At 38.0% G+C, this 16,417-nt stretch overlaps 1 protein-coding gene across 1 annotated transcript in view; it reads left to right on the top strand.

Annotated features, from left to right (window-relative positions):
- LOC121380644 (arrestin domain-containing protein 17-like) overlaps positions 1–16,013 on the top strand; it is a 31,399-nt gene extending 15,386 nt beyond the window's left edge. Inside the window, exons 5-7 of the mRNA XM_041509566.1 lie at positions 7,756–7,932; positions 10,333–10,435; positions 13,920–16,013. Coding sequence (XP_041365500.1) covers positions 7,756–7,932; positions 10,333–10,435; positions 13,920–14,152 — 513 coding nt within the window. The 3' untranslated portion in view covers positions 14,153–16,013. The remainder of the gene's footprint in view (positions 1–7,755; positions 7,933–10,332; positions 10,436–13,919) is intronic.
- Positions 16,014–16,417: the final 404 nt, after the last annotated feature.

The raw sequence follows: 16,417 nt of genomic DNA, 5'->3' as shown, positions 1-16,417 counted from the left end.
CAAACTAGTGGTGTTCAGATTCTGAAACAGGTAACATGCAGAACGTAGAACTTAAAACTAGTGGTGTTCCGATGCTCAACCAGGTAACACACAGAACGTAGAACTTCAAACTAGTGGTGTTCCGATGCTCAACCAGGTAACACACAGAACGTAGAACTTCAAACTAGTGGTGTTCCGATGCTCAAACAGGTAACTAGTGGTGTTCCGATGCTCAAACAGGTAACTCGCAGAACGTAGAACTTCAAACTAGTGGTGGTCTGATGCTCAAACAGGTAACACACAGAACGCAGAACTTCAAACTAGTGGTGTTCCGATGCTCAAACAGGTAACTCGCAGAACGTAGAACTTCAAACTAGTGGTGGTCCGATGCTCAAACAGGTAACACACAGAACGTAGAACTTCAAACTAGTGGTGTTCCGATGCTCAAACAGGTAACATACAGAAAGTAGAACTTCAAACTAGTGGTGGTCCGATGCTCAAACAGGTAACTCGCAGAACGCAGAACTTCAAACTAGTGGTGTTCCGATGCTCAAACAGGTAACTCGCAGAACGTAGAACTTCAAACTAGTGGTGGTCCGATGCTCAAACAGGTAACTCGCAGAACGTAGAACTTTAAACTAGTGGTGTTCCGATGCTCAAACAGGTAACACACAGAACGTAGAACTTCAAACTAGTGGTGGTCCGATGCTCAAACAGGTAACATACAGAAAGTAGAACTTCAAACTAGTGGTGGTCCGATGCTCAAACAGGTAACATACAGAAAGTAGAACTTCAAACTAGTGGTGGTCCGATGCTCAAACAGGTAACACGCAGAAAGTAGAACTTCAAACTAGTGGTGTTCCGATGCTCAAACAGGTACCATACAGAAAGTAGAACTTCAAACTAGTGGTGTTCCGATGCTCAAACAGGTAACATACAGAAAGTAGAACTTCAAACTAGTGGTGTTCCGATGATTGATCGTAATAAAAAGAAAATGATCGCAAGAGCTCTGCTGGTGTGATGATCGATTAGAAACGTTCATATTCGATTGTCGCTGAAAATTGTTAATTGTAATTGTTCCTGCTGTTTGCACGATGGAATTGATGTAAATGGTCTGGAGTTTGAGGGGTTTTTCATGTGTACCCCTCGACAACAGATACTAAATAGTTGTTGACTTAGAGTATTCTTACATTCCCCATTACCACCAAGGTTTCGAACATATAGTTGTTGAAGGTAATGTTAGTGAAATGTAGGGTCTATACATGTAAATAGGACAATAGACGCATGATCATAATAATTCAAATCCTTCGTAAGTTCACATAATTATAATCAATTGTAGAATGAAAAGTTGATTCGATTTTGTGAAGACCTATTACAATCGATGATCGATGATAAAATTCCAACCGATTCCCAACATTAGTTCAAACAAGAGTTTAGTTCAGTCAGCCGTTTGTCGCTTAACTCTTGCTAGACTAGTTTTTACGCTATATAAATCATTAAACAGATTGACCTCTTCGGAAACCAGTCAAAATAGTGTGCAAACGTTCAGCGAAAAAAAAGGCTGAGTGAACATAACGGAGTTTCAAGCAGTCGTCTTGGTGGCGGCGTAGGAATATTGGTGTGGCCTTTAAGAGTGGCAGTCCTCCTTTTGGTAGTGGAATAGATTATCGTCCTTGGGAATGGCAGTTCTCTTGTTGACCGATTATGGTGTGCGTATCGTCCTTAAAAGTGACAGTCCTTCTGGTAGACTAGGGAGTGTGCATTGGAGTAGGAAGGGCGTGTCGTCCTTTGGAGTGGCAGTCCTCACTGGCAGAGTAGAAAGGGTTTATCGTCCTTGACAGTGGCAGCCTTTCTACTGGTGGTGTAGGAAGGGTATATCGTCCATGGCTGAGAAGAAGGTTCTTTAGTGAGTGGCAGTCCTCCTGGATATATATATATATATATATATATATATATATATCGTCCTTGGAAGTGATGGTTCTACGTTCCACGTTTTAAACTACGGTTATTTGATTGAGGCGGTATTATTAAACCATCCATCGCGTTTCAAGAGAATATTCTACTACTAAGCTACAACAAGCACTCAGCTTTTTTTCACCGCCATCACATGTTACTGTAAATTCGGTTATGTGTTGGTCTTGATCAATATCAAATCCCAGCACAAGATTTATTGGTCTGAGCTGTTTTTCCAAATCTATACTGACTAACCTCTATAACTGGGACATCGCTGAGTTTGACTTAGATATTTAGATTTATCTGACTTTGAAAGCACAGCTTTATTTTGTAATAGTTCTGTTCCTATAGACTTTTCCTAAGTATTAACTTTGTTTCTCAGATCATAAATGTTCAACCAAGTTTTGTGACAACAACCACATCAACACTGCAAATATAGTTTTATGAATAATGAGAATAACGAATTAATATATGGTGGGGGAATATGTGAAAGGAGAAAGTTAGATTAAAAGATATTTTTAAAAAATACCTTCTGGAACTATTTGATATGGAGAATAGCATATATTTATGAAAAGTCTATAGAAATCTGAACACCGAAAACTGGTAAAAATGTGTCAATTCCAAGATGGCGGATTCTGACATTAAATTGTAAAAAAGTGACATACTGACTAATCATCGCCTGTGGTTCGCTATATGACTCGGACGTGGATGCAAAATCATTTAATAATTGCGTGTCAATTTAGTAATAATACTCTAAATTTTGCTGATGCTAAAACCAAAATCAATGACGGCAGTGCAGCAAGGCGACCAGTTGCCATCAACCTTCAGTATTTTGCCCAGCAACAGCCTTTCATTACTCTGTTTATGAGCTTAGCATAATTAGCATATTGTATTAAGACTGTTGGCCAATCTGCCAATTGCAGCAATGCTTATGGATTTGCATGCGTTCGTACCCATGCTGGATTTGAAGTTCAAATCGATAAGAACATTTAAAATTAATTAGTTATACTATTCTTTACGAAATGTTGTTTTTTGTTAACCGAGTTCGGCTAGTTATTGACGTTGTAAAATAATAATAATAATAATAATAATAATAATAATAATAATAATAATAATAATAATAATAAAAATAATAATAATAATTATTATTATTATTATTATTATTATTATTATTTAATAATAACATTATTATTATTATTATTATTATTAATACTTTTTAATATGTTATTATTAGTAGTAGTATATTTGTTATATTTGTTTATATTTCTATTATATTGAAAACAGGAAGACATCAAGGTAGACAATATACCGGACAAAATTGTTCAGTTTTTAAGATTAGCTCTAACAAACAGTTACAAATGACAATAATCAACTTTAGCGTTCTGATTAATCAGATTCCGTTCTGGTGTGTTGATTGATGTTTTCCACGTTGTTTATGTCACATGATTTATGTCACAAAAAAAGTTTTTTTTTTAAATATTTAACGACACCACAAGAGCACATTGTTATATTAATCATCGGCTATTGGATATATATATATATATATATATATATATATATATAGTTTTAGAAAAAAAACCGCTACATTTTTTCATTAATAAAAAGGGATCTGTGTAAATTCAATAAAGAAATAGAACAGACACCTCAAACCGCCTGATCGGAATATACATTCACATTTGATTGAACTGTTTCGAATGAAGATACTCTGACTCGAAGATCATACAAATTATCCAAGACTAGGGATAAGTTCAGTCAGTAGTTTGTCGCCAACATTTGCTAGACTGATGTTTTCGTTACATATTAAGCTGCATGACACACTTCGGGAACCAGTCAAAATAGTTTGCAAACGTTTGCCAAAAAGTGGCTGGCTGAACGTAGGCCAGATGCAGCGAGGTAGTAATAAATAATATTAAATATGCCTGGAGACGAATCCTGAAATAATTGTGGTATATAAGTGGTGGTATATAAGTATATTTTTTATGTCTGATAAGTTTCTGGAGACATTTATGCTTGGTTGGTTTTGGTAGAATTCTAATTTTTTTTAATGTTTAGGTAAATTTTCAATTAAATTCGAATCCCCTATATTTTTCTTCAGGACAGCCCATTTTCTCAAGGCAAATCCATAACATTTTAACAACGATAAAACATACTAGTAACTTAACGACTGGAAACATCAAAATGATCCAGTCCTCTCTATTTCCAAATCTTATCCTCGTGGGAGGGTTGTGTTTTTTCAAATGTGTTTAGCACATTAAGAATTACAGGCATGAATCAACATATTTATTTATTTATTTATAATTGTTTTTCTGCTTATATCTAATTAATATGTCCTCAGCAATCAGGACTCTGTACCTACCAGCCCGATGACTTAATCCACTACACCACATAGGCATTTTAACCCTTCCTCCCTCCCTCAAGCGTACGGTTTTTGTTATTTTGGTTTTGTTGCTTTTTTGTTGTTGGAGGGTGGTGGTTGTTTTTTTCCTATAAAAGTGGCGATAATTGACAACAGCCCCTAAAGATACACCATAAATTAACAACTAGGCGGATGTCAGATGCGGAGAGTGAAAATCTTTGAGGATTTGCTATTAAATCTATTTCTGGGGGCGGTGATATATCCGTAAACCGCCGCTGGCATTTTGTCGTCACAGTGTAGCACTGTTGTGTGCAAGTGTTCATAATGAACCGCACCCTGGGCGAGACACTGGCATCATTATACACTTTCAGTGTTGTCGGCTAGGGTCGATGTACACATTCGAGCAGAATAAAAACAAAATAATATCTGTTTAACGACACCGGCCTCGGTCGATAAGGCTGGTAGGTACTGGGCTCGCAGCCCGATACCGGTCTAATAGCCCAAAATATACCGCCCGCCAAACTATACCCGGGGTTAAAGTGGGCTAGCCTGTTTTATACCCCTAACCCTAACCCTCATTGTTTTTATTACTAACCTGTATACAAAATAAATAAATAAATAATAATAATAAACGCTTTAAAAGAAAAGCAACTATTGCTTTCATAAAAATAAAACTATCACAGATTAGTCATTTTAGAAGATATTTCGATAATCTCTAGCCCAAAATACATAAAATAGTATGGAAAAACCCCATCTGGACATTGAAATACAGACTAGAGAGGTATATTCTTGACTAGCCTGTTTTATACCCCGGGGTATATTCTGGGCTAGTCCAGTTTATACCCCGGGTATAGTTTGGCGGGACAGCTTGCTTGAACCGTAATTGAATATAAGCACGAAAATAAGTTGAAATGAATGAATAAATTAATGTTTAACGACACCTCAGCACATTTTAAACTACGACTGTTTGGTGTCACACACAAACAGGGGCGTAAGATGTGTGTGTAGGGGGGTGGGTGTATTCGGACGAACTAAAAGACGTATTTTATACTGCAATATTAGGCTATTTATATACGTGTCCAGGGATAATGTAAACAAATGGGTCCACTAGATTCATATTCGAAACCCCCACCCCGGATCCAGACCAAACTACGCCCCTGGCAATGGTTTCCAAACAATGACAAGACTGCTCTATCAAAACTTGGGTGCACCTCGAACTTTGACCCAGCCGGAAGTTATTTGATTTAGTACTACCTACAATTAATTTGTTAAACAGACTGTCAAAATGGGACTAAAATGTCCACAAGACATTTAGTAGACACAAAAACTAATGAGATACATTCTAAATAATTGTAAACTGAGTTAATATTTGCGTTTGTTTTGTTGTTCAGTATAGCTAAACCATGGGATGTCAGTATGACGGGTACTGGCCTCACATCTCTATACCGGCTTCTACCCATAGTAAGTTTTAACTGTTCATTGGGTAAGTATAAGGCCACTATTCCGACTTATCTCTCATTAACCATTAACCCAGTGTCCTGGATACAAACATACATTGAGGTCACATGGCCAAGATAACGTGCTGGAATCTTAATTTGATACAGGCTTGAAAACCAAGTTAAAATAAAATGAATACAAATGATGGTGATTAAAAAATAATCGCCGTTACTCATATAGAGCATTCGCGGCTTTACGTTTTGACTTTAAATAGGCGTTCTTAAAGGGCCATTCCTGAGTTTGCTGCAATTTGTAAGATGTTATCGACTAACAGAGACTTTTTAACGATTGTAATTACATATCAAATACATTTTTCTGCATAAAATATTAGTGGCTGTATATTAAACGTGTTTCTAATATTAGTACTAATTTAAATTTCATTTTAATTCATAAAATATTTGTTTCGTACGTACGAACTTATTTGAAGACAAATTCCAATTTAGGCTTCTTACAAATATTAAGACGACCAGAAACACATTGAATATACAAACACTGATATTCTAAACACGAAAATATATTTAATATGTAACATTAATCGTAGAAATATTTTATTAGTAAGAAACATCTTACAATGCAGCAAACTCAGGAATGTCCCTTTAATTCATGAATATTCATGTTTAACACGCCACCATCGTCATATTTTTATTACAGTGTAAACACAGGATTCTTTTTGTGCTATTATTGATTTTGTAAAATGTTAATTAATACATGTATATCTTTACAAATGTCGCCATGCATTGCCATTCATCCATTTTTGTGGCGGATACGAGACAAACAGTCGTATTTTAAACCGGACGACCAATCTGATCCACTTCCGGTCTGTTTGAAAATATCTGATTGGTCATCCTGTTTGATGTGATTACACTATCACTGATTCGGAAACCGGTTGCTCTTCCTCTCAGTGCCAGATCGATCGCAAGGGTAATTGTTACGTAATCATGACTGTGGCAAACTAGGAATCTATATGTTAATTATCGCATACATAAGTACTGGGTTGGCAGTGTGTAGTAACACAACTGCGGTTTTATGTATACACTGCATAGCCATCTGATATCAAACTAACAACCGATATAAAACGCTTGACCTTTATTGGATTGAGATTGGACAAAGAATGGTGTAGCTTGGACTTTATATCAAACGCATTGTCCGTGAGTCGTATTATGGGGTGACAGGCAAATATATATATGACAGTAAGGTGGGAATTTGGCACCTCTAGGCTACTAATATTTTTTACCCACCCCCCACCCACCCCCCCCACCCCCACCCCCCACACACACATACACGCACGCCTCTAATACCATAATCGTAATACCATGTAGGCCCAGTCTTGTTCAGTTAGCTAGACCAGTTAGGCACACTGCTATGTAGTCCTCTCAGAAAAGGCCTATTCCGAATAAAGATTTCGGCTCAATAAACATCTTTTGTTATGGTGCACAATTGACGTGACATTGGGTATTGAATCATATGGTATAAAAAGTAGATACTACTTAGTGGAAACACAATTAGGGATAGGCTGATGATCATGATCATGAGCGGGGTGGAAGCGGATGGATCTACATGTAGCATAAAGAGTCGATTCTACTACTTAGTGGAAAAGCGGAATTCCGTGCAGCATGTATGGGAGGAGGGGAGGGGGCAAAAAAAAAAACGTTTACGCCCTACGCATGATAGTCGGCCTGAGCACTAATCCGGCTCTGTCAGATGGGGAAAAACGAGGTGTAATTGATGGGCCATCGTCTTCATAGGGTACCCACCCGGGTACGCCAGTACTGTAACTTGGCGCGGATTCAGGCGGGTGCCCCCTATTTTGGTTAAACAATATATATATTACAGAATACACATTATCCGTCTACCTGTCAAGGACCTTTAAGTTATATTTTTAAAAACAACGAGCCTTGAGCCCCTCTGTTAAAACATCCTGGATCCGCGCCTGAATAACTAAAATCTGACCACTGTGCTTGTATTTCCAGTTGTTGACGTACGGAGACTCTCACAGCAAGTACCTGGTTCTGGAAGAAAGCAAACTCTTCGACGCCATCCGCCCCGGACAGAGACGACAGCTCCGAGAATTCCCTATGCACGTGCCGCCCACATGTCCCTCGAGACTCAGCAAGTGTAGAGTTATAGATGTCAGATATTGTTTAGCTGTGAGTTTGCTATCACAACATATCGAGCTATTTTCACCCAAAAATGGACAAATAATGATAAAGACTCCCCGAAAAGGTTTTTTCTTTTTCTTGTTTTTTTAGCTCTGCATGAGTGGACAATTTCGCATAATTACTTATAAAATTTTAAAACTTGCAGAACTCCTGTTGTTGGTTTTTTTCAACAAAATATCATTGCTACTTGAAATTATTTCGCCAGATTACAATAAAATTCGACAATTGTTTTTAAAAATTCGCAATTGGTGAATTTGGCGAACGCCAGATCTAGACCTGACTGTTTATAATATGAGTGTGCTGTGTGTGATGAATGAATGAATGAATGTTTAACGACACCCCAGCACGAAAAATACATCGGCTATTGGGTGTCAAACTATGGTAATGCAAACAAATAAGGTGATGATCAACATCAATATAAACATTCAAGATTTAAATAAAAACAGTGTAAAGAACTGTGCAAAAATACAAATATCACAGATAGATACGGACTTTTACTCCAAATTTCAATTTGTGCTGTATTGCCATTCTCAAAGAGAATGTTACACCCCTACACCACGGTGAGGTTACAGCACGCGCAGGGGCACTGGGGACGAATGCTTGATGATATCTCAACTCAAGCAGTTGTGATAATTAGTTATATGAAAAATTTGATTAAACTAAGTACAGGCGTTCTTACTGTTAGAAAGCGGGGATTTTCTTCTTTTTTTTTTTTTTTTTTTCTTGCTTTTTTTTTTTGGGGGGGGGGTTGCTGAACTTTGTGAAAGGAATTGCAAAGTTCATGTTTGTATTTATACCGATTAATTTTATAAAACCTACTAAATACAGATGACTAAACAATATATTAGTTGTGTTCCCGGCTTCTACTACACTTAACCCTCTCACTCGTAGATTCTCTTCATTGTACTAGCCAGGGACGGGACGCAGCCCAGTGGTAAAGCGTTCGCTTGATGTGCGGTCGGTCTGGGATCGATCCTCGTCGGTGGGCCCATTGGGCTATTTCTCGTTCCAGCCAGTACACCACGGCTGGTATATCGATGGCCGTAGTATGTGCTATCCTATATGTGGGATGGCGCATATAAAAGATCCCTTGCTGCTAATCGAAAAGAGTTGCCCATGAAGTGGCAATAGCGGGTTTCCTCTCTCAATATCTGTCCTTAACCATATGTCCGACGCCATATTACCGTAAATAAAATGTGTTGAGTGCGTCGTTAAATAAAACATTTCCTTCCTTCTTTCACTGTGCTATCCATTCTTCAGACGCCATCTTGTTCACAGGGTTCAAAGAGTTAACGAGACCAACATGAAAGATCGACAATAAATATGACATCATGGAATACACAACATATCTGTAAATGACAATTCAGAAATTTACCTCAACTTTTGAGCAACGCCCTCTATTAGATTTATGTGGCACACTCAATATAATGTATAGAATGACCTATTTTGTGACAGAAATAAAGGTAAAGACTTTTTTGTGGTGAGAAAATGACGGGATAAAAATCTAACCTATAGCGATTGTTGACCTTAACATTACGAACGGTTCAGTCCGTTTTAGGGTAACTCGATTTGCATACCAGCGGGAAAGAGTTTTTTAATTTTTGTTTTAACCTTTACAATTTACCATTTAAACTAGTTTTATGTAGTTTCTTTTAGTGCCGAACGTACACGTAATAGAACTGAAGAAAATCTATATAATTTGCATGAATAAATAAAATTGCCTTGCTTTCTGATTTTCAGAAATAGCCAAACTGAAAGTGTTTTGTTTTTTTTGCGAAACCTATAACTTTGATTATAGCCTTATTTTGTACATAGTAATCTGTTTGTTTTGTTTAACGACACCACTAGAGCACAATGATTTATTAATTATCGGCTGTTGGATGTCAAACATTTGGTACTTGTTTACTCGTAGGCTTAGAGGGAAAACCCTCTAAAAAAAATTCATTAGTAGCAAGGGATCATGTGTTTCCACTTTTCCACAGACAAGTCAGCACAAACCACGGCCTTTGATATATCAGTCATTCTGTACTGGCTAGAAAGAGAAATAGCCAATAGTCAGCTGCAGATGGTTAAATAGGATTTAGCAGAAAACCATCTCTGACAAGGATTTTATTGTACAACCGTATAGGACTCCAAAATCACTGGTTGCCACTTTCAAAAAGTCTACATTATAGTCGTCATCTTGATTTCCAAATGGTACAACATGAAGTATTAATAAAATTAAGTTTATATAACTGACAATAATAATGCAATACGAGTGGGTTTTGAGAAATATTGAGTAAAACGTTTTATTTCATACGCTATTGTTCAACATAATGCCTAGTTAGATCGATGCATTTGCTCCATTTAAATTGATGGTTGATAGTTTATGTAATTTGTCTGTTTCAGCTAGAGGCTCATTTTACAGATACGGTGCTTTACGCTGCAGTCCCAGTAACTATAGCAACCATTCCAGAGAAGGGAATACTACCAATACGTTGGGGGTATCGAGGTAAGGGCTCTTTTCTATGTGAGCCGTTTCGGGCGCGGCGCGGGCGAAGTGCTGGTGCGAAACGCGGAAAATAGACCAAAACAAAATCCTACTAATTTCTTTTACTAATTGCAAATTTCAAAATTCTGTCCATTCACACATATACCCCCCCCCCCCCCCCCCCCCCCCCCCCCCCCCCACCCCCGTTAAACTAGTTATCTATCTAATTTCTTTTTGACCGCCCAGTCTAATCTAGCGACCAAATTTAATGAGTAGATTTTATTTTTATTAATTATATTAATTAGGGATGCGCATCAAAATTTAAAGTCCCACTATTTAATTTTTGGATGTAAATTTCAAAATTGTCCCCTTAATTTTTCCTGTCCCGGAGCAAGTCACTGGCTATCCAAAGACAGGCCCCGGGACGGACATGCTCGAAACTCTAGTGGTATATGAGCATGTAAAAATTATTCGCACTCGCACCCAAAACAAAATGGATTCTATGTTTATTAATAGGAGTTTTTCCATACCAACAGCGCGACTTTTGGTGACTAATCCTGCACCGCATCCGCTTTCGCGCGGCATCAAAATCCCGCGCGCATTGTAAACAGTATAAAACAATAGGAGTATTTTAGAGTGATTATATTAGTAGATATTCCGACATAGGGAGAAACAAACAAAATATTTTAATTTTTTTTAACAACACTTCAACACATTTTAAAATTCGGCCAGTTCGTTTCTGACAGGCAATTATTTCATTTCAACATAACTCAAAGTGGTTAATAGAAAACATGGATGGCCATTTCTCGTTCTACAATCATTTTGAAATTGGATGTACACACATGATCAGACATTTATGATCTTCCAGTTTCGACTTATTTGACAAATCATACCAATGCCTCTGTAACTTTGTACACTTGAGTAAGCACCATAGCTAACTAGTTCGTGCTGTACACAATAAATCACGGGTCTGGGCGAGTCATATAAAAGTAGGGCTGTGTGTTATTTTTACAAAAACAATCAATAACTGACTCGGCCTGACATTTTCTGGCTACTACATAATTACGCTTTTGAAAATGTTATAAAAATAGTTGTTAAAAAAACCTTCAGTACGTAAATGAACTGCAGGCGAAGATCTAGGACTTTTAATAATGGGTCGTAACATTAATGTTTACGGTTAAAGTGTATTTTGTTTAAAAACAACACTAGAGCACATTGATTTATTAGATCCCTACCGGTTTAACCGGGAATTGTTATAGTTTCGTCTCCGTCCTTCTGTCAGTCTGTCTGTCAGTCAGTCAGCTTGTCTGTCAGTCCGTCCGTCCGTCCGTCCGTCTGTCCCACTTACACTTTTCCCGTCTTTTTGTTTTCACAATGCCTCAAGACAGTGAGCTGGAATTTTGTGTTTAGCCTTACCATCTACCCTTGCAGATCAAGTTTGACTTTTTTGGCGATTTGGCCATTTTGACAGAGTTGTGGCCCTTGCACTTAGGAGACATGAACACTTGCTGGACTCCGTAGGGGACATGTATTGCTTTAGCAGTACTCTCAGAATGTTTGTTAATCGTTGTCACGGGGATTCTATAATACCCGTAACTGAATGAAACACGATTATCCAAATATCTCTCCTAACTGTATATCTATTAGATCTCTCTGTAACAGGCGGTATAACCCTAGTATGGCTCGTCTAGGTATGATCAGAGATAAGATCTTATACAAAGCATATATTATTATAGCACGTTTAGTTCACTAGAAAACACAACAAAAACACAATACACTTTGGAATCTGTATTAATCTACGCTGACAAAGTACTGCCGCAGTAGTTAATTAATAACAACAATAATAACAACCCAGAACTGATCACTTAATTAGCTAATCTCTAGGTGTCTAGTTTACACAATATGCTAAACACTTCACCGTGACACAACACACACACGTGTGATAATTGAGAAACGCTTCCAGGGGAACTTAATTAATAAAGGAATTACAACACTATTCCTAACTGGTTAATTTTTAATTAACCCTTAACTACTCATTCAGTAACCTTGTAACACAGAATTAATACTGGTACCTATCACAATAAAGACAATAACCTACAGTTTACCTAGGTCTGCTAGGATGACTGGCTAAGCTTTATATTACCAAATACTCGTATAAATATAGAACAGTAAGACTACGATTTACTTCGTCAGATGACCGAAGACACTGTCTAAATAATATTGGTATAATACAGTATTAAAATATTAAAAGTCACATCAATCACATCAAGGTTATACACAGAGCAGAAAATATATATTTACCAAAGTCCCGTCTGAACTAATATAGATCGTTCAGTGGACGACGTCCGTGATCCCCTGGAGCCTTCCTAGTTCTCCTCGATATATCTAAAACACTAGCTATTTATTATAAAATCAGAATATCGCCTGGGGGTACAAGGCGGTCCTCCCCCTATCAAGTGATATATCCCCAACTCCCAGAGACGCATTTTTCTCTTTGATCGCCAGACTTACTGACGCCTTGGTCGCCAAAATCACGGTCGTCGAAACCGCACTCGCAGAGGTATTACGTAACTACTCGCCACATGGCCTCCACACCTGCTCTGGGTGTGTATTAGAAGTCCAGCTCGATAACCGTCGCGCAAAAGTATTACGTAACAAGTTGCCCACCTGGCTAAGTGCAATTTGGAACTGCACACGGCCTTCTAAAACAATTAATATCGCCACAGGCGAAAACAAATTAAGAGCATGTACCGTCACAATCGTCGACTACTAGATGTTAAATAGTTGGTAAGTGTGATATGTATTCTTAGAGGGAAAGTTTTCCATTAGCAGCAAGGACTCTTGTTTTTATGCACTTTTCCACAGGCAGGACAGCAGAAACCATGGCCTTTGATATATCAGTGTAGTTGGGATAAGAAAAAAAAAGAAAAGAGAATGGGTTCACCGTGGGGGTTCGATCCAGCAGTCAAATCACCTCAGGCGAGCGCTCTACCGACTGAGCTAGATCGCGCCGCTAAATGTATTGTTATCTGGTGGCATTGGAAACCAAGAGTCATCACGTGATACACAGGCAAAATTAATCACTTCACCGAAAATAGGGGAAGGGATGGTACCCTTGGAACTTTGCCTAAATCAGCGCCTGGTCTGATTAGAGAACAGATTTGATGATACACCTTCCCTTTTCAAAACTGACAGAGCAATTATTACAACCAGTTGAAGCTACGAAATCAGTATTTCCGACTGATAACGGACATTTACGGAAATTACCGAGTGTCACGCCCTTTACAGTTATTTTAAAAATGATTTCACTATAGACAAAAACTTCATATTTTTAAAAATAAATTTATTTATTTAATTATTTTCCTGGATCAATTATGATTTATTACTTTACCAATAAAAGAAAAAAACTTGCTAGTACCGTTGCTTGACTCATTCAGTCAACCATTTATCGTCAATATCAAAGAGAATTTTTGTTGTAATGAGGTACAATTTTTCTTTCCTTCAGAATGCATCCGCCCAATCAACCAAGACAGCGACGAACCCAAAGAAGGCCAGTGTGTGGAGTTTGAACCAAAGTACAAATATTACGAGGAAATCCGGGACATTCGCCGCGAGAAGTATTACATTTTAAAACTACGTCAGAGCCCGGGGGTGAGGCGCCGCCAGCTCATAGCGAAATCAGAACTAGGCGCATGTGCAGCCGAACATTCGGAATTGATCAGCGAATCGCACGCATGAGCAGTGCGGCCGGTCGTGTCGCAACGCAACCTGGCGGGGTTTTTTGCTTTGCTCAAAAGGAAATAACTCATATGCGTGTATGTATGACTCAATCGATTAATAATTTGACGTGCTAACGCCCACTGAAAGTTCCATTACGTGGGTGATGGGCAGGTCCTACGGATTCCCAGGAGAATCGTAAGTGTATGCGTGTGCAAGCGTTGTTCAATCTACTTTCCTGTTGCCAAGAGAGAAGAAAGAAAGTACCGGAAGTTAATCCGATCAACAAAGTAGGTCTTGAAACTGTAATGGTTAAAACCCATTTGGAAGCCGTTTGTTGACTCGTACGTGGACGAGATCTGATAGAACGTGTATCATTCGTATCCGTTCAGCATTTGTAGACACACAATTTGAGTTGAAGATTATTTAAGACAGATGCGTGAAGTCATTGTACTTGATGCGTCTTGATTGAGAGCTAAAAGTCTGTTATCGTGGTGAATACCAAAACTCTAAAGCTGGCTAAAACCTTTTGTGTATAATACAATATCGATTTGAATCATAACCATGACAACTGTATAGTCTTAAACTTTTTTGGTGCCTTGAAACTTTTCTTTAAAATGAGCTGAAAGTGGTGATGACATGACATCATATCACTTATTTTTGTGTTTAAAACCAAATAAGGTTCAAGCACGCTATACTGTATCATGCAGCTCACCTGTTGGAGTTTTTCTGCCTAGCACCTAATTTAATCGGTTTACGTGAGAGGAAATATGCGACTGCCACATCGGTTACTCCTATCTTTAGCAGCAAGGAATCTTTTATTTGCATGTGTTGTCCTACATACTGAAGGAAACAGAGGTCACCAATCACTGACCAATTACGAGCGGTAGAAATGTTCAGGTCTTAACCCATCATTGAATTATTGCAGTCTGGTATTGTCTCATTTTCTAACTCGCGTGTCCTGTAGCCATGTTCTGTTTATATCTTGGGTTATAGCTTCACTGCTAAAAAAACCCTATCAATTTCGAAATATCAGATGACTATTGGGTCGGTAAACACCGATACTGTGTCTAAAATACACATAGGCCCGAATTTACAAAGCCTGATTTTGTCTTAAAGGCGTGTAATTACATACAATTACTGTGTATGTTAAAACAAGCTCCTTAAATTTGGCCCATAGTTTCTAATTAAATCTGATGCAACAGACCTTTGGCTTGATTATCTTGGAGTTCACTTATAACATTAAATGTGTACGTTTTGTATTGGTACAAACGCTATAACAAGAAATCTATAAACACAGAGTGAGTCGGTTTCGAAAACGAATGTCGGGTTTCTTCTTGTAGCTTTTGTACCAGTCACCAACATGTTAGTTTAATGCTATGAGTAAACTTAAGAAGGGTCAAACTAAAGGTTTTTAGTGTCAGATTTAGGATAATGTGTGTATTTAAGATATGGTAGTTCACGACCGTATAATTGTCGAAAATTGGCAATCTATTACATAGAGTAATCTCCAGCCCTTACCCAAACACGGCTTGCCTAGAGGACACTCGAGCTTTTAATTTCGGTGCAAGGAATGCAAAGGTCGGGCATGTTTGTTTAACGGCGCTCTAGCACATTTTAAATAACGGCTATTTGGTGATTAACATGCGGTTATTTCGAGTGGAGATTTGGTCGATACATTAAGAGAGAGACCAAGTCGTCTGTTAAGCTACATATTTACTCCTGTCGGCAAATATCTCTTACGTGCACTTTACTAAGACTGTTACGGGACCCATTTGACTATTTCTCGTTCCAGCCAGTGCGTCACAACTGATATATAAAAGACCGTGGTAAGTACTATCCTGTCTGTGGGATGGTGTATATAAAAGATCCCTTGCTACTAATGGAAACATGTAGCGGGTTTCCTCTCAAAGATTATATGTCAAAAGTATCAAATGTTTGACATCCAATAGCTGATGATTAATAAATCAGTGTGCTCTAGTGGTGTCGTTAAACAAAAAAATGCATTTCACGGCCCTTGATGTATCAATCGCGTTGGGCACTGTCTGAACGAAAAGGTCAATTGAGTGCGATTGATTCTGTGATCCATCGCACTCCAGGTGTGCATTCTACTAAGATATTTGTCTGAATTACCAAATGTTTAACATTCAATAGCCGATGATTAGTAATCAAAGTGTTCTAGAGGTATCGATAAAAAAAAAACTTCTACTAATATACACTACATTCTGCCAAAAGAACCGTTTTTTCCCGTAGCTAGGAGGGTTTCGATAGAATGAAAATTTCGAG

Source organism: Gigantopelta aegis, chromosome 2 (assembly GCF_016097555.1).
Source record: "Gigantopelta aegis isolate Gae_Host chromosome 2, Gae_host_genome, whole genome shotgun sequence".
In the NCBI taxonomy this organism is placed as follows: Eukaryota; Metazoa; Mollusca; class Gastropoda; order Neomphalida; family Peltospiridae; genus Gigantopelta; species Gigantopelta aegis.
The sequence above is the reverse complement of the archived record's forward strand: the minus strand, read 5'-3'. Positions and strand labels throughout refer to the sequence as shown.